The 22,917-nt window shown below is 49.9% G+C and overlaps 1 protein-coding gene and 1 long non-coding RNA gene across 2 annotated transcripts; one reads left to right on the forward strand and one right to left on the reverse strand.

Moving 5' to 3' along the window:
• Nucleotides 1–832: 832 nt before the first annotated feature.
• Nucleotides 833–4,006, forward strand: LOC135441689 (uncharacterized). Its single transcript, XR_010438526.1, has 3 exons — nucleotides 833–966; nucleotides 2,282–2,486; nucleotides 3,661–4,006. It is a non-coding gene; the product is annotated as an uncharacterized LOC135441689 (long non-coding RNA).
• Nucleotides 4,007–20,222: 16,216 nt separating this feature from the next.
• Nucleotides 20,223–21,173, reverse strand: LOC135441687 (olfactory receptor 14J1-like). The gene has a single exon (XM_064701235.1). It carries the CDS (start codon nucleotides 21,153–21,155, stop codon nucleotides 20,223–20,225), a length of 933 nt encoding a protein of 310 aa, XP_064557305.1. The 5' UTR covers nucleotides 21,156–21,173.
• Between the last annotated feature and the right edge of the window lie 1,744 nt (nucleotides 21,174–22,917).

Here is a 22,917-nt window from a genome sequence, read left to right on the forward strand (position 1 = left end):
TGATCCTGGTTCTAACTTGTGCTTTCAATAGGGAATTTCCTGTTTTATATTCTAAAGATTGATGAGGTTTCTCTAGGTCTTTGTAGGGGTGGAAAACCAGAAGGCTGAAGGCCCATCTGTCAAGGAGCCGGTGAAGGAGAGGAATGATGGCTCAGAGAAGCCCCAGGCCACATTGTCCTCTTGCAAATGGTACTGAGCACTTTTGTCAGATGTGACAAAGCACATGACAAGCTTTACACGTCTCTTCCTCAGGAAAAACTTTCTGGCAGAGATGACCAGTGCCACAGATTGTTTCCTTTCCCTGCTCTAGGATAAAAAATGTCTACTTCTGCATTGTGCTGAACACAACTTCTCTGGAGGGGTTTCCACAAAAATGGAGAGACAAAAAGACACCCATTGGCTGCAGCTCAGACGATCCAGTGCAGTGGCAAGGGCAGTGTTGTGGAGGCTGGGAGAGGGCCAAGTTTCTGCTGCCTGACTTGGGACAAGTAAATTCAAACAGTGTTGTAATCATATTGCTGTATATCATATTTCCAGAGTCTCATACCATCTGGGTGGTTTTCTCACAGCAGCTCTTCACAGCAGTGTTGTTGTTGCTTCCCAGCCAGGGCTCCTCTGCAGCCCTCCCTGAATGCCTCACCCCCTTTTATCCCAGCTGCCTCCACGGGCTACAGCTGCTGCCCAGTTAAGGGCATCACAGCTGCAGCCCATTTACAATAACTAGAATCAGGGCAGGGTCACTTATACAATACAGAGATCTTTTACTGCCATACATATATTTACTCAGGCCCCTATAAAACAGGGCTTTTTTTTTCATCTGAGTGGAGTCATTTTCAGATGGGTGTTTTGATGAGAAATCTCAGTCTGGAAGTAAGATGCCATTCCACAAAGATTCGTTCTCATCTGTGAGGTTTGGCCTGGCTGAATCATGGTTTTCTTGCCCTCAAACAGTACCAAGTTTGAGTAGTAAGTAGCAAGGCAATTCCTGAACAACTTCAGTCAACGGGTGTCTGAATGTGGACTTTTTGCCTTGATTGCCTGTCCTTCATGTAATTTGCTTGATGGACAGCATGTTTGGTTTATGTCCCCCTGTGCTGCAATCAGCATTTAAGACAGGAATTTGCTCCTTGCTGTCTCTTCTCGGCAGTTGCAGAGCTACTTGTACCTGTTCTGCTCTGATAGCAGAGGGGATTTATTTAGCTCTGTCCTGCTCAGCAGTGGCAGGAAAGTGACCACATGCCTCAGTAGCATAGCTACCATCTTCCTGTGCTCATGGAAGAGACAGGTTGATCAGGAGAATTGTTCCCAGTGGGGTTGTTAAGCTGTGCATCTGGTCTCCAGGGAAGCAAATGAAATGTGAGCGTAGTTCTGGGATGTCTGGCTTTTGTTTTTATCTCTGTTACTGATTTTCTGAATCCTTCAAATATGGCCCTGTTCATCTGTTCAGATGCATCTGAGCTACTTTTCCAGATTGTCATGCCTGCTTGTAGAGACACTTCTCCAGAGTGATGAGTTCCCTTATTCTAAGACACACAGGTCCCATATGAGGAGGCATTTAAACTTGGCAGTAGTGTCTCTCTTTCTCCACAAAGCAATGTGACCTGTGTGCCCTGGCAGCCATCTGATGATAGATCAGATGCATCTCATCCTTGGTTTTCCTGAGTGACCACTGGAGAGAACGTCTCTTGCAGATTGTTTGCCGTAATGATTATCATGAGGTCCATGCTGTTCTTCAGAGCCTCATGATTTTCCATCTTGAAATCACATGATTAGGAAAACTGCTCAAGATGTTTTGCTCACAATTAACTGAAGGTATTGTCTGTGGCTGCAGCTCTCTCCATAGACAGCAGCAGGCACAACTTTGCCAGGCATTGTCCTGGGGAAGGATGTTAGAAGATCAGAGAAAAGAATGAGAAACAATTGTTATCTTCACTTGCTGCACCTGTTGTTGTGAACATGTGGAATGTGACATGGAAATTTGTTTACCAAAGGGTAATTTCTTAATTAGCCACTGGTGATGGTGTTTTGGATTCAATTGACCAATCTGGTCTGTCTGTATCAGACTGTCTGTAAGGGCAATGAGTTTCAGTATAGTTATAGTATAGTATAGTATAGTATAGTATAATATAGTATAGTATAGTAGAGTATAGTATAGTATAGTATAATAAAGTGATTGATCTGCCTTCTGGAATCATGGAGTCAATGCTAATTATATCCTCGACGGGGATGCCATGCTACTATAATTATAACCACCAGGTCCTTATTTGGATTTATTTTGCAGGGTGAAATCTCCCTCTGATGGACACCTCCTACACTCTGCAAAAGCCCAGGTCACGTCACCTCCAGCTGTGGAAGAAACGGAGCTGCTCCAGAAGCTTTACCATCTCCTGGAAGCCAAGGGGTTTCAGACAAGGATGGAAGGAGTGGAACTCCTCCTAGACCTGTGCAAAACCAGCCCCCAGCTCATCTCCACTAACATTGCCCAAGTATGCAGGGTATCTTCACTGCTCCTTTCCTTTAGCTCCTTTCCTAAGCCTGTAGCAGCAAAGTTAATTCAGTGTATCTTGGCACTCCATCCTGGCTGTTTGGGACATGCTGGTCCCTCTTACCCAGACAAATGTAATTCAGGTCCAGGCTTCAGGACAAGTTGTTTCAGTCCAGCTGTATTTGTCTGGCAGGTGCCTATTGCTGCTGTTCATCAGATGATGGCAGAACTTTCTGCTGGTGTAACTGCTGCTCTCTCCTACTCCCAGCTGGGTGAAGTGAAGGGAATCCAGCCCCTGAAAGCATGGCAATTGTTGTCTAGACCAAAAATGGGTTTGCATAGGGAAGAGAAGTATCAGGCTGGGTTGGTTTAAACACAGTTGCTTTTTTTAAGAATACTTCTATACACTCCATCTTTTCTCACACAAAGACACAGCTAAGGCTACTCATTTCCATCCTTGTTCCTATTCCTCTTGGTAAAGACAGTGCTCTCCCTTCTTGGGGGTCTGTTTTTCTCTTTGGAAAAGGAGGAAAACAGCTAAGGACTCATCTCTGCCTTCTCCTCCCAGTAGCTGCTTTTTCCCTTTTTCCAGGAAAAGGTGCCTGATAATGAGGCTGTCAAGGGGCTGAACCTGCTCTAATGAGAGCTGTACAGCACATTACATTTCAGAAGTCTACTTGTTACTTAGAGAAATGGTCCAGATCCTGGAAGAGTTGATCAGAGCCCTGCACTTCTCCAGACACTGGCTCAGAAACAAACAAAAGAAAACTTAGATCTCCTCCAGCCATAGTTTTGGCAAAATCATAACTGCCCTCAGTACTTGAGGCAACTGTATAGAAAACCAGGCATTGTAAACATCTGATTCCATTCAAAGCAAAGGTACTCTTTAGCATTAATAAATAGAATTGATTTAATGATTTATAGATGGAGAGAAATACCATAGGAACTATTCAGTCCCCAGCCAAACCTCTTAAAAACAGAGGAAAATCTTTCAACCAGCATGAGGTTGCGCCACCATTCCAGTGAGTGGTCCACAGGAAAACAGTGAAATTGTGCAATCGAGTGCTGACCTGACAGAAAGGATCACTTTCATCTTTGACATTGCTGACTGCTACAGCCACTCTTCAAACAAGGACATTTGAATCCAGCTTTCACATTGCTTGTTCTCTTCACAGATTTTTGAATATTTTGTCCTGAGAATATCTGACAGTCACAAGAAGGTGAAGCAGAGGGCACTGGACGTGCTGGCTGAAATCACAGGAGCCCTGAAAGATGCCTTGAACCCGGTGATCATTGGTTTGATGGAGGGAATAACAAAGAACCTGAACTCAAAGGATCCCAGGATTCGTGGGGCAGCTGTGAAAGCACTGGAAGAATCCATTGCTCATTTGGGTAAGGCTGAGCCCTGGCAGGGACTCTCCTCAGCTTCGTGTCTGTCTCTCCCTCACAAGAGAGCGCTGAATGCCTTGACAGCTGCTCTTGTCTGTGGAACACTGCAGCTGACACCCACCAGAGGCTGTGCAGGTGCAGTCCTTGTGCACCATCCCCAACAGGCTGGAATGGGATCAGCATTTCCCAACAGTGCCAGGAGCCCTTGGCTCTGTGTTGCTTGTGTGAAGAGCAAGTCCTGGGCTACAGCTCTGCTACAGTTCAGAGGCAAAGGGGGTTTGGAGTTTGCTTGGGCCCCGTCTGACTTCCCAAATGAACAGCTTTGCTGTTGGCATGAAGGGACACTGACCCATCAGAGCTTCTGCAGGGCAGCCACCTGCAAGGCTCTACATTAGAGGCATTAGCTGCCTATTTCCCACTTTTCTTCTTTGTCTTCTGTTTTCAAAGGGGAACTGATGATTCACCAAGTTCATTTCTTTATATCAAACAGGTATAAACCCAGCTGCCAATGATGCCTTGTTCCACATGTTGTTTTGCATGGGGCAAGATGGCCACAGCAATTAACTACATAGGCAAGGGCTGCTCTAAATTCCTTTGCCACACAGATTTATGTCAGCTCTGAGAATGCTGCACTGGGGAAATATGCCTGAAAAAAGGAGTGTTGAAGAGGCAGGTCTTCAAGAGGAGTTTCCACTTTCTCCTCCCCAGCTCCTCTGTGAACTCAGGAACTGCCTGACTCAGTGCCTTTCTGTGACCCAAGTATGGGGCTCTTCCTTTGTGCTCTGGGATGCAAAACCTTTTCACCGCTTCCATGTGACTGAACTCTCGAGGTCCCTGATGTGAAATGTTTTAACACAGCTCCTGCTGCAGCAGACAAGTTTGGATTTGCAAATGTGAAAGGAGAGCTTTTCTCTTGGAATTTAAAATCCTGCCAAGGAGGCTGGAAGGAAAGAAGAAAAGGATTCAGACATCTGCAGAAATGTGCTTGATTTTATAAAATGGGGCTCGCCCTGCCCTTTCCCTCCCCACTGTCCTTTCTCCTGTGACCTGAGAAAAGCAAGAAGAAACATGTGTTTCCCTTGTAGATAAAGTGTCACTGCTTAAAGAGTTCAGCTACCAATGGAATCACCTGAGTGGCCAAGCCCTGCTGGATGTCACCGAGCCTATCACAGGTATGGCCTCCCCTTCTGAGCCCAGAGCTCTTCCCAGGGAGCATTTACAGGGAATGCCTGTGAGCAGACAGCAGAGCAGCTTCTCCAAACCAGGAGGTGCTGAGCTTGTCCCTGCTGCCCCATAGCCAAGGCAGGTGGGTTTGGCAGGTTTTCCCTGGCTGCTGCAGAGCTGGGCAGCATCTGAGATGTGGCCAGCGCTGGGCCTGGGGCTGAGCTCTCACTGGGGCATCTCAGAACCACCTCCAGCAAAGGGAGGGCTAAAAATGCCCCAGCTGGCTCCTCTCTGGGAAGCTCAGGGACATCTGTGATCTTTGAGGGGAAATGGTGGCAAATGCTGTTTCAGGGCATCAGTTTGTTTTGTCCTCACAGAATTCCTGTTTTTCCCTTGGAAAGTTTTGAGGCTGAACCGTGCAGAGCCTGGGGGTCACAGCTTAGGCCAGAACTCAACAGAGGTATCAGAGGCACAGGTTTAGTGCAAGGCAGCCTCTGGGGCACAGGGACAGAAGCAGAGTGCTGAGGCTCCCTGCCTGTGCTGTCAGAGTGGCCTTGGACTGAGCCTTTCAGGGTGTGCAAACAGTATCTGCCTGGGTCAGCGCTGTCCAAAATGCTACAAATGCAGCTGATAATTGATTCCTCAGAGGAGCTTGCTGTGTCAGCAAGAGCCAAGGAATGGAAAAATTATTAATATTAATATATAGCAGAGAAGAGGATTGATAGCCTAGATTTAACAGGGGCTAAATCCACTGCTTATTATGCCAACATCTTTGAATGCAAGGTTTAATACACTTTGTGTCTTCATTAGGAATCTCAAAAGGGAGCAATTTGGCATGTCAAAGGCCCTTAAAGAGCATTTGAATAAAGTAGATCGCCAGCAATAGGGAGTTTGATTTAGTATTGCAGTGACCTTAGACAGTCACTGTGGTGAGAGAAGGACGAGAATCTTGTTCCTTGATCAGAAGGCTTGATTTATTGATATAAGATATATAATACAGTATAACTATACTAAAAAGAATAAAGAGAGAGCTTGCAGAGACTGCTAAGCTAAGAATAGAATAAAAGGAATGAATAACAAAGTTCTGTGTTCAAGGAATCTCCCCTGAGTTGCTCCTGTGATTGGCCCTTAGTTGGAAACATGCAAAATGAGCCAATCACAGGATCACCTGCCACATCTCACAACAGCCGATAACAATTTGTTTACATTCTTCTTCTGGGGCCCTTTGCTTCCCAGAAGATGGACAAATCCCAAAGAAAGGATTTCTATGAAGAAATGTCTGCGACATCTCACCTTTCTAAATTGTATAAATTAAAAGAAAAATGCTGATGTGAAATGAACAGGAGATTTCTTCAACTGTAAAATATACAATACTAAAAAATCACTAAAACAATCCTACAATCTAAGAAAATGCAAAAAACAATGCAAAGAAAATTCAAGTCCAAGCAGCTGAGTTTCAGGAACCATCCATAAGCTGGAGTTGTTTCTCTTGGATATCTGAGAGTCCTTTTTGGTCCTGAAAACAGACTTGCTGCAAAAGTCCCATCAACAGTTATCACAAACCATTAACAGTCTTACAACAATTTCAAACAACTTGAACGACTTTTAGAATGTTTTTTTCTGGCCCTTGAATGCTTCAGTGCTTCAGAGCTGCTGCCCACTGTTTTCAATCTTTTTAACTCCTGAGCCAAACGGCTCAGGCCAAACCCCTGAAGCAAGCTCTGCATTCCCCCAGGCCTGCACTCTGCAGCCAGTACAATGGCAGCACGGGTGGGGACACGCTTCCTTTTCCCAAAACCACTGAGGCATGCCAGCAGTAGGGAAATAGAAGCCTTCCCCAGAAATCCCATCTGGGGTCTGGAGATGTTTGTTCCCCACAGCAAACCAGCTATGGTCTCCTCCATCTGTGCCCTCTCCCTCTGCGCTGCAAACGCAGCAGGTTTGTCTCTCATCCGCCCCATGGTTTCATCCCCACCCCCTCCGGGCTGGGGACCAGAGGCAGAGCTCTCGGGATGCACCTGCCCCCCGCCACTAGGGCGCAAGAGAGGCGGCAGAGATGGCAGCCTCCATGGGACAATCCCCGAAAAACCACCCCCGAACCCGCCGAGAATGCTGATCTTGAATGCAGGCAAACGCATTGCCCCAACAGTCAGCTGGCGAGTACTCCCCGCTCCACGGAAGGAGAGACCAGCCACCGGGGCTGAAATAAACAGGGCCAGGAGACTTCTTCTCCTTTATAATGCCTTTATTAAAAGTGATCAGCTCAGGATTGAGCGGCTCGGCAGGGCTGCAGTCCCCGTCGCGTCTCCCAGGGCGACTCAGAGGAGGAGGATAAGCGCAGCTCCGTCCACTAGGGGCAGAGCCGGGGATCCGGTCCTCGTGGGAGCTTTAGGGCGTGAGGTCCCCGTCAGATGTTGCCGCTGAGCCTCGCTGGTTACCCTGGTCCCGGCGTCCGGACGACTCTCTGCTCAGGGCGAGAGGGGCTCTGAAGGTGTTCAGCATCTCTGCAGGCTCAGCACTCGGCTCCTCACGTCCAGACATCACTTTAATCTCTCAACTTTTATTTGGCTCGTTGTTTTTGGGGTTTTCTCGTTGCATCTCGAGTCGGGGTCCCACAAAGCATTCTGGACTTTGGAGTCACTTTGCATAACCCCCCCCACCCTCTCAGGTGTCTTCCCTATGTTGTAAGAGAGCACAGCCTCGGGGAAGGGTCCACCGCACCTAGCCAGGCTTTTTACTAATACAAAAGAAGAGATAAGCCTCAACGACCCGGTATTACAATAACAAAGCACTAAGTATCCTGGCAGAGACTGACCCAACAGGAGTCCCTGCAACTCCCTCCCACAAAAAAAAACATTAACTGAATTTTTGTTCATAACAGTCCCCCCTCTTTTTCTTTGATCGAGCTTAAATTCTTAAGCTCGCATCAACTCACAATTTTTTGTTTTGAATCTACTATAAATCTCTTGTGCACTTTGGTAATCATGCTTACTTAACCTTGTTACTTTGCTTGGTTTTTCCAGATTGGTTTGTACAGCCAATACTGTTTTACTAAAACAGACAAATAAGCATAGTAAAAAGAGCAATCCTCCAAGTACACACACAGCGAGAAAAACCACTTTTTCCCATACATATTTTCTGAAAATCTCTAAATTCTCCCACCCACTGGGATCAAGTGTAGGAGTTTGATCTTGATTATTTACACATGCCAATCTTTTTATTTCATTTGAAATGTCCCTAATAATTGAATTCTTTATTTTTAACACAGCCTGGAGCCGGATGACTTTGTTCAACACAGATTTTGGGATCCGAACTTGGCTTTTACAATTTTGGATTTTCTCAATTTCTATTTCACTTTCCCGGTTTTGTTTAATTTCTCCCAAATCATTATATATAGGAACTCCCAAACTTGATCCAGTTTCTTTGGGTAATAAGAAAATTGGTTTTATCACCCTAGCAATGCAGTTGCCAGATGAGATCAAACTTAGGGGTTTAGAGTTCCCCTGAAATGTGTTACTAGATCTGCTGAGCTTGTTTCAGCAGCATCACATTCAAAGCAAAACCAGGCTTCCTCTATAGGGCACTCTCCTAGGAGTGGCTGCCTAAAAGTGGCAGTATTCTGGGCTATCCAATACACTCTTATTTTTCTCATAAAGGACCAATTGGGAAAGGTTAACACAATCAGGGTTAGAACTGATGTGGACTCTCGACAAGGAGCTCTCTTCCTCCTCATAGAGGGGTTGGTAGCACTCTCTGCACGGCTCAGCTGGGCTCCCCTGAGCACCACCAGCAATCAGAGCCATCAGTACTACCCTTCCCAAGAGTCCGGTATGGGTCATCTTGCACAGCCTGCCCACCCGGCCTTGCCTCTTGGGGAATTTTTTCTGAGGAGAAGCTTCCAAGCTCTTTAGAGTCCCTTCTACCCGCTTCTCTGGTTAAGCCTCTCTTGGTCTGTTCCCTACAAATTTTAGTTTCCCCCCCAGGGGAGTGTTCCCTAGAGGATTCACCTGGAGTCTTTGGAAATATATATATTGGGGAACTTAAACTAGAATTACTTATTTACAGCCTTAAATTTTTACCAACATAATTTACACAAAACAGTTTTGAAACATTTTAAGCAATATTAGAACTCTGATATCAATTTTTCCCATACAGTTCAGTCTTTTTGACTCTTCCTCCTGAGAGTCAACTTTAAATCACAGTATACCCAGGTGAATTAACTTGTGATGTGGATGAATCCTTATCCAGTGCCTGGAGGTGAGTGGTGTGGACTCTGGCCCAATGCCAGAGGGGAAAACTGGGAGTCTGGCCCAATGCCAGAAGTAGACAGGGGTGTAGTCCGGTCCAATGCCAGACGTAGAAACTGGGAGTCTGGCCCAATGCCAGCAGGAGACGGGGTGGAGTCTGGTCCAATACCAGAATGCCAGAGGGAAAAACTTGGTGTTGAATCCTGGCCCAATACCAGGGGTGAGAGTGATGTGAGTCCAACCGTCTTAGTAATGAAGAATACCTGAAACGGGCTTTCAAACACAGGCATTAATGGTCTACTGTTAATGATTTTATCAAAACTCAGCTTCTCTGTTTAATGTTATCAGTAATTTCTCTTTTTCCATAGCTTGTATGTTTCTCTCATCAACTTCTACATACTCTGTATTTTGCAAGGAGTTGTATTTCTCAGCTAACTTAACTCTCAAAGTACTTTTATTCTCCTATTTTTTCTGTGTATTTAATTCACTGGTTTTCTGTTCTATTTTTCAAGATCTTATTTATTTATCTCTTGCTTCTGTTTCTTACTTTTACTTACAGCTTAAATACTTCTTTCAGCCCCTTACACTTTATCTCTTTTTCCCTTTTTTTTTTCTTACACCATTCTTTTACACAATACACTTCCTTCTAAGGAGATGTGGTAAAACTTGTAATGCACAATCTACATTACCTCTATTCTAACTCATCTATATTCACTCTCTCATTTCTCATTCACTTTCACACACTACTCCACACCTTTAAGACACAAACTTATTGCTAGAAAATCACAGGTCCCTATAGCCCCCCCGCCACCTTGGGGTTGGCCCACAGGTCTCAGTATCTCTGGGCCTCTTGGAAGGGCCCAGACTCTGGTTGCCTCTGGTGCACATTCACCTGTGAGGCTGCCTGCGTGTCACTCACGCTCTTACAGCTACGGCTCCCTCACACATCTGGGGAGCACTAGTCTGGCTTGCAGGTCACAACACACACACACACTTTGGTCACAGCCCCCTTCCCACCTGCCCGGGAAGTTGAGGCTGACTTTGCTTGTAACTCACTCTCACACACACAACAAGACAACAATAAGGTACCTTTTACTTTCACACCACGTATTACAAGTTTAGTTTTACTGGCCAGTTTTGGTGCTATTGGATATCCTTTCTACCTAGCTGTTTTTTCTAACTTCAGATGTTACTTTGTTGAGACAGGACTTATCTGCTCCTGTATCAACCAAAAATTCAAATTCCTCATTTAAAGGTCCCACTTCAAAGTTTACCAAGGGCTCTTCTAGATGTTGCATTGGGTCCCCTAAAGTATAAAGCCCCTGACCCTCTACTCATCACCTCTAAGGATCTTCCCTAAATTATCTTGTTCCCTGGCTATTGCCACATCGAGACTGAGCTTTCTACAAAACCTTCTGGTGTGTCCTGGCTCTCCACAGTAATAGCAATGTCGTCCTCTCAAAGGGCCTTGAGGTGTCTCCATCCCCGTTGCACCTGACAGTACAAGAGGCCTATCCTTGCCTCCTCCTGGTGGTGGTCCTGCCCACCCTGCACTTTCTCTAGCTACAGCAACCATGATCTTAGCCTTGGCCTTTGCCTTTTCTTCCTCCCTCCTTAAATACACCTTCAATGCCTCTCTTAATAACTCATTAATGTCCTTCTCTTGCCAATCTTCCATCTTTTCCAGTTTTCTCCTTATATCAGGCCAAGATTTGGTAACAAATTGGACTTTTAGTAGCATTTGACCTTCTGGGGTGTCTGGGTCTATTCTAGAGTACAACTGGAAGTTCCGCCTTAGGCGATTAAGCCAGGCAGCAGGAGCTTCATCTTTCTCCTGCGTGCCCTCAAATGCCAATTGGGTGTTAGTTCCTTTGGGAACTGACTCTTTGATCCCCCTTATTATCAAAGACCTGTATTCCATCATGGCCTTCCTCCCCTCCTCCTGGTTAGGGTTCCAGCTGGGATCCGTTAGTGGCAATTTCTGTTCACCTGATGGCACCTGGGGTCCTGGACGGTTATCCTTCTCCCAAATTCTTATGCTAGCCTCCCTAATCATCTGAACCTCTTCTGGAGAAAATAATATACTCAGGATGGAATTCATCTCCCCCCAAGTGTAGATATTTGGACCTAGAAATTGATCCACTTGGTTAGCTATGCCCACTGGGTCCTCAACTAAATGCCCCAACTCTTTCTTGAATCCTCTCACCTCAGAAGCAGTTAGGGGAGCATTCACAAAGCCAACACCTCCCATTACTCCTCCCATAGGAACCTCTCTGAGGGGAAAGAGTCTCTCTGCCTTGGAGGTCTTGGATCTGGTACCACAGTACGGCCCATCTTCAGATGCCAAACTACTTTGAGGGATATCTGGGTTACCCTGAACTTTATTTAACAGCTGGCACATCCACTTATCCTTTGTCCCACCCCAAGGCCATCCTCCTTGTAACTCTAATTCTGGCCACACTGCCATACAATAATGGATCATTTTCACTTTATCTAATCCCTCCGTGGCCTCTATAGAATCCCATTTTACTAACAGTTCTCCTAAGGGACTATTGGGAGGTATGTCCCTCAGCCTCTTGCCAGTCTTTTTACTATTACACCCTCCCGATTTACAGGTATGAACAGTAAAAAATCCCAAAGGTGCCTTTACTGACCGGTAATTTCAAAAAGAACCTTCTTTGAGGAGCTTCAGCCTCCTCCACTGAAACTTCAAATTTCTGCCTGATGCTCAGGACTTTATACTGAAACAACTGCCCGATCTCTTGATTGCCTAACTTTCCCCACGTCAGGTCTTACATCCATTGGGACTTGAACACACGAAACCTCGGCCTTAAGAATCCGGGTCGTGCCTGACTCCCTCAGTCAGGAAAAACAACTGCCTGATTTTTAGTTTGCCTAACCCGCCAATTTTTAGGCTTCACCGTATCAGGACTTAAAAGCAAACCACAGCCTCCTTCGCTGGGGTTTGTGCTTTGCTCCTGTGCCAGGACTTACTTTTGCCTGCAGGGCTTATGAGCTACCCGAATCCTTCTCGGGACTGACAAAATCTTACGCGAATCCTTCTCGAGACTTACAACTGCTACCCGAATCCTTCTCGGGACTGACAAATCTGCCTGACTTCCCTCTGTCAGGGCCTATTTTGGGTGCGTGCCACTCATACAAATATTCCCTCCGCACGCCCGGAGGGGGGGGGCCCTTTATTCCCCCTTGGGAGACGACTCACTCATGCTAATTCCAAGCTCCGCCCCCTGTTCCCGGCCGGCCCCTTCGCAGGAGTCCGGAACCGCGGTACTGAGAGGTCCGCTCTCTCTTCGAAGGTCCGGCTACCGGCCTTTGTCTCACTCACACACACATGCGCACATCTCCCGCTCCCGCCACCGGATTTCTCACCAGTCCAGTGCTCCGGTGCTCCTCTGCGTCGCTGGTCCTGAGCCGATCCCTCTGGTCCTGGTAGCCAGCTGTCCTGAAGTCCAAGATGGCCAGTCTTGAGTCTTCTTGCGGCGTGGCTATTCCGGACGAGCGCCCCCAGCTGAAATAAACAGGGCCAGGAGACTTCTTCTCCTTTATAATGCCTTTATTAAAAGTGATCAGCTCAGGATTGAGCGGCTCGGCAGGGCTGCAGTCCCCGTCGCGTCTCCCAGGGCGACTCAGAGGAGGAGGATAAGCGCAGCTCCGTCCACTAGGGGCAGAGCCGGGGATCCGGTCCTCGTGGGAGCTTTAGGGCATGAGGTCCCCGTCAGATGTTGCCGCTGAGCCTCGCTGGTTACCCTGGTCCCGGCGTCCGGACGACTCTCTGCTCAGGGCGAGAGGGGCTCCGAAGGTGTTCAGCATCTCTGCAGGCTCAGCACTCGGCTCCTCACGTCCAGACATCACTTTAATCTCTCAACTTTTATTTGGCTCGTTGTTTTTGGGGTTTTCTCGTTGCATCTCGAGTCGGGGTCCCACAAAGCATTCTGGACTTTGGAGTCACTTTGCATAACCCCCCCACCCTCTCAGGTGTCTTCCCTATGTTGTAAGAGAGCACAGCCTCGGGGAAGGGTCCACCGCACCTAGCCAGGCTTTTTACTAATACAAAAGAAGAGATAAGCCTCAACGACCCGATATTACAATAACAAAGCACTAAGTATCCTGGCAGAGACTGACCCAACAGGAGTCCCTGCAACTCCCTCCCACAAAAAAAAACATTAACTGAATTTTTGTTCATAACAGGGGCCGCTGCTACAGAGGCCATCGGACCGGGATGGTCCGAGCTCGAACAAGCCGCCGGTTCCAGGGCAGTCTCTGACGCCGACACGGAGGACGGTGTCTCTGAAAGCGGCAGAACTGCTGGGGCGGCCAGTGGAAGCAGCGGGGGGGCCGAAGGGGCAGGAGAGATCTCCTCTGCCGAGTCGGAAACTGGAGAGGCCTCGTCGTCGCCTGGCAACTCAGACACAGGAAGTGCTGCTCCTGCATTCTCAGACGCAGGCGCTGGCAGGGGCGGGGAGGCCTGTGAAGCCGTGGGCAGGACCTCCTGGAGAGGCAGAGACGGGATCACACGGAGTGACGGAGCTGGCAGGGGCGGGGAGGCCTCAGAGAAAGTGGGCGGGACCGCCTGGAGAGGCGGCCGCGCCGGTGAGGCGGGTCTTGAAGGCGGACGCAGCGCCGGCAGGGGCGGCACCAACGGCGCTGACTCGAGCGGTGCCACTTCCTCCCATCCCCCTGGAAAGAGAGAGGAGGGGGGAGGAGAAGAATTCGTCTGCGCAGGCTCCGGCGAAAGAGGAAAAAAAACTTCTTCGCGCGGCGAAGTTTCGCCCCCCCCGCCGCGGAGCAGGGTGGGCTGGGAAGCCCCCACTCATCGCCCACCGGGTCTTCTCCCACTGGGGACGGTGGAAACGGAGCCTGCCCATAGCAGTTAGAAATCCATGGAAAAACAGCTGCTCTCCGTTTCAGAACTGGGAAGAGCAGTCTAAATGCTGAATAAACAGGAGGCAAAAGACGTTCCCGACTGTAGATGGAATAAAAGATGGAATCCATGCACTCCCACACAAAAACATCCAAAGCATATAGGACTTCAGTAAAGGACCCAAAAAGCTTTGCCCATCGAAAGAACTTATAGAGATCTGTTTTTGCCAAAAAAAAATCTGTCTTCTCTACACCATTCTTGCCAGAGGGCAATAAGTTTCTTCTCTGAAGAAGAAAAACGAACCACGTCCTCCGAGGGGTGTGTCCCCCATATAAACAGCCATAATTTTCTCACGGCTGAACCCTCAGGGATAGAAAAGCAAACAGTACCTTTTGAAAGAGTCCAGCTTGCTCTGGCCAGCTCCGCGGGTATGCTGCTCAGGTCTACCATCTTTTCCTGAAGGTTTTCCAGAAGAAGGTTCACTTGTGGTCAGCCTTGGCTGTGAACTCTGTCCAAATCAGGATCTTCAATTCTGCAGCTCCTGGCTTGATTCCACTTCTGTGGTCACTTCAAAGCAACCATCACATGCTACACATACAGGATTTTACCCAGTGCAGCAATTTGCTCCTCTGGTCTTATCAAATTAATTTGTGCTCTGACACGAGACGTCACCAGATATTACAGTGACCTTATGAGGTCACTGGGTGAGAGAAGAACGAGAATCTTGTTTCTTGATTAGAAGGCTTGATTTATTGATATATAATATATAATACATTATAACTATACTAAAAAGAATAAAGAGAGAGCTTGCAGAGACTGCTAAGCTAAGAATAGAATAGAATGAATCTCAAAACAAGAGAGTTCTCTGTCCCTGTGTTCCAGAGAGCTTGCCCTGTGATTGGCCCTTAATTGTACACATGGAACATGAACCAATCCCAGGTGCATCCTATTGCATTCCACAGCAGCTGATAATCATTGTTTACATTCTCTTTCTGGGGCCTCAGCTTCCCAGAAAATGAACAAGTCCCAAAGAAAGGATTTCTATGAAAAAATGTCTGCGACAGGCAATTCCTATGGGAATGGGGGATTCAGGAATGGGGGACTTGGGAATGCAGGAATTACCATGGAATTTCCATGGCCAGATCTCACTCTCATCCCAGTCAGGTGAGAATTCCATGGATGGTTCTTCCCGTTAACCCACTGCCATGGGAATTCCATGGGGAAATTATTTGAATGGATGACCAATGCAATGCCAGCAGTGGAATGAGAAGTAATCCCTGCTGGGATTCCATGGGACATCAATCCCAATCCTTTGCCCAGGCCAGCTCTGCTGTGCTCATGGCAGCACCAGGGGAGTGCCCTGTCCCTGCCCTGAGCCCAGCACGAGCCTTTCCTTGGCTGTTCTGTCCCTGCCCGGGGCAGGAGGGCACTGCCAGAGCAGCTTTGGTGGCCCTGGGCATCCAGCCGGGCTGCAGCCGCTGCAGGGGCTCCTGGGGAATGTTCCAGAGCAAAGCTCAAAGCAAACAACTGTTCCTGGAGGGGATTCTGTCCCTGGGCCTGTGCTGGGAGCCCAAGGGCAGCAGCCCAAAGTGCTAGAACTCAGTGTCCCTCAGCCAGGCCATGTTCCCTGGCTGTGCCCTGTTCCTCGGCTGTCCCCTGTTCCTTGGCTGTCTCCTGTCCCAGTCCCCTGTCCCTCGGCTCTGTGGCGTTGGAGGTGGCAGCAGGACCTGGGGCAGCCCTTGGGGAGAACAACCCTGAGCCCCAGCTGGGCCAGTTGCCCCAGTTCCCCCCAGGTCACTTCCAGCATGGGCCCTGTGGCTCCCAGTCACCCCCAGGATGCTCCCAGTCACTTCCAGTTGCACTCAACATGATCCCAGTATCATCACGGTCACTCCCAGTATGATCCCAGCATGGTCCCAGGTGTTCCCATTATCCCCTACTATAGTTCCAGGCACTCCCAGTATGATTCCAGTCCCTCCTGGTACGATTCCAGTATGAACCCAGTCACGCTCAGTACAGTGCCATTTGTCCCCAGTATCGTCCCAGTCATTCTAAGTTACCCAGTATAATTCCAGTCACTTCCAGATACTCCCAGTATTCTTCCACTAACTACCTTTATGGTTCCTCTGTGATCCCAGTCACTTCTGGTCTCTCCCAGTATATCCCAGTTGCCCCCAGTGTGTTTCCATTCACTTCCAGTAGCTCCCAGTCACCTCCAGCATGGTTCCAGTCACTTCCTGTATATCCCGGTTGCCCCAGCATGATCCCAGTTGCCCACAGCCTTTGCCTAGTCACCACCAGTATCCTCCCAGAATGACCACAGTCACTGTCAGCATGGTGCCATTTCCTCCCAGTATGATCCCAGTTACTCCCAGCATGGTCCTAGCTGCTCCCAGTCTGACCCCAGTTGCTCTCAGTGGCGCCTAGCATTGACCCAGTCACTCCAAGTATGATCCCAGTATGAGTTCAGTCTGATCCCAGTCTCCCCCAGCATGGTCCCAGTCAATCCCAGTTGCCCTCAGTGTAGACTCAGTCACTGCCAGTTGCTCCAGGCACCCATGGCCGAGATTGGGTTCCACCTCAAAATTCCCTTAATCCAAAGATGACACCCAGACAAAATCTGACATTCCTGACAAGTCTGGCTGGCCTTGGCCTAGTGAGGCTCTCACCTGCCTTCCAAACACTGGGGCTCTGTGCTATGGAAAAGACCTGTCCTTCTTATCCAGCTGCCCATGGGCAAATTTGGGTTCCACCTCCAACATTCCCTGTTGTGACAGACTGGAGGAGATTGTTGGCTGAAAACATTTTGTGTGTGAGGGAGGAAGGGGCAGGTCCAGCCTTGCCCTGCCCTGGAACCCTGGCCCTGCCCTACCCTGGAACCTCAATCCCCCCAGAGCCTCTATCCCAGCCCAGCAGTGTCTACCAGTCCCTGGCACAGCACAGGCAATGCTCCACAGCCACCTCTGCAGCCCCAGCCCAGCTCCTGAGGGACCAAATGAGCCCAAGCCCCACCTGGGGGAAGGGCCCAGGAAGACCAAGGGCTATTTAAGGCTGCCCCCAAGGTAAGCACACATCTTGACCCTACCTCCTCTTGGAATTTCTATCTGAGCAGTGCTGGAGTGCAGGAGTTGGTAGCTGTGTGTGTGCTTCTCTGTATCCTATTTGTCTTTCTCTCTAATTCCCTCTTCTTGCAAATTTTGAGTAACTTAAAATTGAACAGGCTAAGAGTTTGAGAAGTTGAATGGGCCAAATTCATGCTTTGACAAGTGGTTTTTTATTTTTTGATTGAATGTCCTATTAAACCTTTTGCCAAAGCTTCTCTGATTTTCTAAAGTTGCTAGTAAAGGCTGTGTTGTTGTTTTGAGCTCCTGAGAATCTCTTGTTGGTATTTCTCCAGGGAGTCCAGCTCAGAGGACACAAACAACTCGAATTCCTTTTAAATGTCTCCTTGAGAGACTTGTTTGGGGAATGGCAGTCAGGGCTTGTGTGTCCTGCTTGGCACAGCCCAGGCAGGGCTTTCCCAGCCACATTCCACACTCCATTTTTTAGGTCCTGTTTAGTTTTTTTTCCCTGTTAATAAACTGATATGTGCAGTCTCCAATTGACAGTGAATCCAAGTACCTCCTCATGCAGTTGGAATTGATATGAAAATCAAGACCCTTCATGGCTGACAATCAATCAGACTCTGTCCCTACCCCCACTCCACCATTTCCCCCATCCAAGTCCTGGCACTCAGAGCAGCCTTGTGCAAATCTGAGCTCCCTCCAGCTCAGGCTGCACCTGCAGCTTTAAACTCCTTGGCTCCAATTCCACCTGGTTTCCTTGGAGAAGGAGCTGCCTGAGACACAGAGGGATGTTCATTTCTTGTCAGCCAACAAAGACAAGGGAAGGCACAGCTCCATTAAATGCAAAAGTTATTCTCTTCCCTGGTTCTGCCCTGCCCCTACTCCCCACAGCCTGTCCTGTTTCCTTCATCCCTCCTTTGGCAAGGACTTGCTGGGATAAGGGAACTCTGCTCTGGCTATGGACGGAGGTCCAAGTGCAGCCCCTTCAGTGGGAACCTCTACTTATCAGATTTGTGTCTTTTGAGGGACCAGGAACTGGTGAGACTCAGAGACACAGAAATGTTTCTCTTCATGGTCAACATAAAAAATGTGAACATGATAAAATTTAAGAAACATCCAAATTCTTCCTTCAGCTCCTTGTGACATCCCAGCAACATCTGACATGTCCACCATCAACACGGGATTGCCATATAGGAAGGTATATAGACAATGGCATCTTAGTTGTAGTTTTGTGTCACTCTTGTTCCAGTCTGAATAGGGCCCAGCCTGGTGCCAGGATCATCAGAGAGCTGAGGTGTGTGCTGGAATTCAATGCCCTCCCCATCCTGCTGCAGCCCTGCATTTCCCTCCTGCAGCCTTGGTCTCCCTCCCATGGAGGCTCTTTGGGCTCTGGAGTGTTGCTGCAGCCCCCAAGGGCAGCTGAGCTCTGCCTTTGGTACAGTCAGGCCTGGCCAGACTCAGGAGAAGCTGAGGTCCCTCAGCTTCTCCTGCCAGCCCCAAAGCCCATCCTGTCAGTCCTGCAGAGCCTCTGCAGCTCCTCCTCACTGCGCAGAAGAGGGAGCCCCAGAGCCAGACAGAGCAGCCCCAATGTGCCCCCTGGCCTGGGGTGCCCTCTGGCAAGGGAGCAGCACCAGGCACTGCAGGAGCCTGCAGACAATTCCTGCAGCACTTGTAGGATGATCCTGCTCCCCCAAGGGACGTTCCCATGGTGCCAAGTCGGGAACTGCAATGGGGAGTGGGGCCAGAGAGGAAAGGGCAAACAGGGATGGGCTGTTTGCAGGGGAGGGGACAGGGGTTGGCAGTAGGATAGAATTTATAACATACAGAGCAAAGAAAGCAAAGGTGAAGCAAAGGAAATGCTCAGGGCAGTTTGGGGGTGGCTGCCAGGCAGCCCTGGCTCTGAGCAACAGTGGCTGCAGTGGGACAGGAAACTCCCAGCTGACGGGAACAAACTTTCTGGCTGACTGCAGAGGCCACGACAAAGCTGATTGGTTTTCCTGGTGTCCCCCAGCCCTTGCTGGCCCCAGGGGCTGATGGCATTTGTGCTCCCTCAGGTTCATGTCCCCACACCAACAGCATGGGGGTGCTCCCCCTGCTGTGTGCAATGCAAACAGGGGCTGCTGAGCCAGTGCTGCCGTGTCTGTGCCTGCAAGGATGGGGCACCTGTGTGAGCTGGGGGAGAGGCCAGGGCTGCAGAGGGGGGATGTTGTTGGCAGCTGCATGAGGATGCTCTGGGGCGCTGCCCTGGGCTGTCCAGCGCACTGGGGATGGATCAGCCCCTGCTCTGCTGCTCCTTCCCGTCTGCCCCAGGGCCCTTGCAGAGCCCCAGCCATGCTGTTTGCCCCCAGCCTGCCCACGGCCAGCCTGGGGCTGCTTACGGGGGTTTTCTGTGCTGAGCATTGGCCTGGGTGTGTTCTTGAGAGTGCCTGGGCAAGGAGCCTGGAGCCCCCAGGCCCTGGGCTGAGGCGTCAGCGCTGCCCCAGCAGTGCCCATGGCCTGTCCCTGCTGCAGCCCCGGCACTGCCACCCCCAGGGCTGTGCCCGGCCCCGAGAGCACTCAGGCCCTGCAGCAACACCAGGGCCACCAGGGCAGCGGGGCAGGGCCATGGCAGCAGCACTGGCAACACCAAGTGCTGCTGCTGCTGGGCACAGCTGCTGGGCCAGCCCTGATCTGCCCCCAGCTCTGCACACAGACATTGCTGCTGCAGCTCCAGAGAAGAGAACAGAAGGGGCATCTCTGGTGAAAACAATGCTGGGAGATCCTTTATTTCCCTTAAAGCCACCATGAGCACAGCCACTCATTGACACAATCTGTGGCCACAGTGAAGGTGGAGAGAAACAAAATGAGAAATGGAACAAACAATGACATTTCTTTTTGGACAATATGGAAAAAGTAAAATAAAGAAAAAAAAAAACCTCTCACTACTGAACCAACAGGAAGTATCAAAGATTACTTTTTTTGCAAGTGATTTGCAGAGATTGGCCATCAGTTTAATGTTTCTGAAACCATCCTGTCATCATTCTCCTCACAGCAGCCTTGAGCTCCTGGTTCCTCAGGCTGTAGATGAGGGGGTTCAGGGCTGGAGGCAACACTGAGTATGGAACTGACAGGGCCAGATCCAGCGATGGGCTGGAGATGGAGGGGGGCTTCAGGTAGGCAAATGTGCCAGTGCTGAGGAACAGGGAGAGCACGGCCAGGTGAGGGAGGCAGGTGGAAAAGGCTTTGTGCCGTCCCTGCTCAGAGGGAATCCTCAGCACAGCCTTGAAAATCTGCACATAAGAGAAAACAATGAACACAAAACAACCGAAATTTAAACAGACACTAGCAGCAAGAAGGCCTAGTTCCCTGAGGTAGGAGTGTGAGCAGGAGAGCTTGAGGATCTGGGGCACTTCACAAAAGAACTGGCCCAGGGCATTGCCATGGCACAGGGGCAGGGAAAATGTATTGGCTGTGTGCAGCAGAGCAGTGAGAAAGCCGCTGGCCCAGGCAGCTGCTGCCATGTGGGCACAAGCTCTGCTGCCCAGGAGGGTCCCGTAGTGCAGGGGTTTGCAGATGGACACGTAGCGGTCGTAGCACATGATGGTCAGGAGATAAAACTCTGTTGAAATGAAGAACAGAAAGAAAAAGACCTGTGTAGCGCATCCTATGTAGGAGATGTTCCTGGTGTCCCAGAGGGAATTGTGCATGGCTTTGGGGACAGTGGTGCAGATGGAGCCCAGGTCACTGAGGGCCAGGTTGAGCAGGAAGAAGAACATGGGTGTGTGCAGGTGGTGGCTGCAGGCTACGGCGCTGATGATGAGGCCGTTGCCCAGGAGGGCAGCCAGGGAGATGCCCAGCAAGAGGCAGAAGTGCAGGAGCTGCAGCTGCCGCGTGTCTGCCAGTGCCAGCAGGAGGAAGTGCCTGATGGAGCTGCTGTTGGACATTTGCTGTCCCTTCGCATGGGGATCTGTAAAATAGTAAGGACCGAATAATTGGGTTTGGAGAGGAATTGAATTACCCCAGCACAGCTTGGGGGCTCTTTCCCCCCACTGCCTGCCCAGGGCTCCGCTGCCTGGAGCTGTCCCTGCCAGCAGCTGCTTTCCTATGCCCAGGGCTGGGCCCTGCCAATGCTGCCAGAGCCCAGCCCAGCCCTGGGGGCTCAGCTCTGCCCTGCAGACCCCTCCCAACTCTGACACTGCCGAGGGGCAGCTCTGGCTCTGCAGGCTCTGATGAAAACTTCAGAGGAACCCTGAGGAGACTGTAAAAGCAACACTAACGCAGCCTGTGAGGGGCCCTGTGCTGATGTCTGTCACTGCGTGGTTTATACAGATTTGAGAGGGTTTTTTTTATAAATTCTACACCTGAACTGAGAGAATAATATCTATGTGCAGTTTCTCATTCAGGCAACTCAGTGCAGTATATTAATAAAGCAGGATTTTCCCTTTTGTGCAGCCCCTACCTTGCTGTGCTCCGTCTATAATCTACTTGGGAATGTTCTGCAGTTAAATGCCATGCTGGGAGCAGTCCTGAACAATGCAGCATCCACAACACAGCAGGAGAAAACATCCAAGCCTTACCAGGTGTCTCCTTCCTTCCAGATATTGTCCCCCAGTGTTGGGAGCAGCTGCCAGGGCTGGCTGAGAGCTGTCCCTGGCAGGCAGCAGAGTCCCTGCCCCAGCACAGCACCCTGGGCTGCAGGACCCTGCTCTGCAGGACAGCCCTGGGCACCCCTGGCTGCTCTGCACAAGAGACAATCAGAGAATGTACTCACAAGGTCTGTAGGCACTAAGATGTTCCAGCTTTAGGAGATCACTCCAGGAGCTGCAGCTGCACTGTCCTGCAGCCAGAGGTTCCTGTGCCAAGGGCTGGCAGTGATGGTGCCCCAGGCACTTCTCAGCACCTTCCCAGCCCTGACTGATTGAAGCTCTCTGTGCCTCTGTGCTGTGCCCAGGGTGGCTGCAGGCAGTGCCCCAGCCCTGCTGGGCTGGCAGAAGAGCTGCTCATCAAGAGAAATGTGCTTTTGAAGCTCTTCTTGGTTACCAGGAGCTGCCTCTGTGCCAAGAGCCCAGCCCAGCTCAGCAGCACAGACACAGCACAAGGACTTTAATGAGCCTCTGGGGCTTTGTGCTCAGGCCCTGAACATCAGTCCCTGAGAGGACGCTGAAGAAACCTCTGCAGAACTCCAAGTCAGAATACAACTCCAAAGTTTCTTGGACTTGTAATGCGTCCCACTGAAGGACACAACTGAGCAAGTGTCCCCAGGCCCCAGGCAGAGCAGAGAACTTGAGGCAGTGATGACAGGTGGGGACAAAGAGAAGCCAAGTCTTGGTGCCCTGGGGCACAGCAGGGTCTGTGCCACCAAGGGCTGTGAGGAGACACCTTGTCCTGAGGCCCTGGGGCCTCCTGGCACAGCCCCAGCCAGGCTGGGCACTGTCAGCCCCTTGTCCTGCCCTCAGCACCCTGCCCTAGCCCACATCCCAGTGGCCTCAAGGATCCTGCTGGGAGGACTCCCTGGGGAGCCTTGCTCAGGAATGGCCCTGGGAGCTCCTTAATGCTCCCTGCATGGACTGCAGGTTTTTCAAAGGACTTTGGGTTTGGCTTTTGCCTTGGAGTCTCTGAGAGGTTTGTGCAATCATGGCCTCCAATTATCTGCTGTAATTAGTCCCTGGAGAGGCTTTGTGAGTAACAACACTCAGTGGGGCTCAT

Source organism: Zonotrichia leucophrys, unplaced genomic scaffold, assembly GCF_028769735.1.
Source record: "Zonotrichia leucophrys gambelii isolate GWCS_2022_RI unplaced genomic scaffold, RI_Zleu_2.0 Scaffold_429_43209, whole genome shotgun sequence".
In the NCBI taxonomy this organism is placed as follows: Eukaryota; Metazoa; Chordata; class Aves; order Passeriformes; family Passerellidae; genus Zonotrichia; species Zonotrichia leucophrys.

What these genes read in the sequence shown, in the direction of transcription:
- LOC135441687 (XM_064701235.1), bottom strand. Translation starts at nt 21,155, where the DNA reads ATGTCCAACAGCAGCTCCATCAGGCACTTCCTCCTGCTGGCACTGGCA.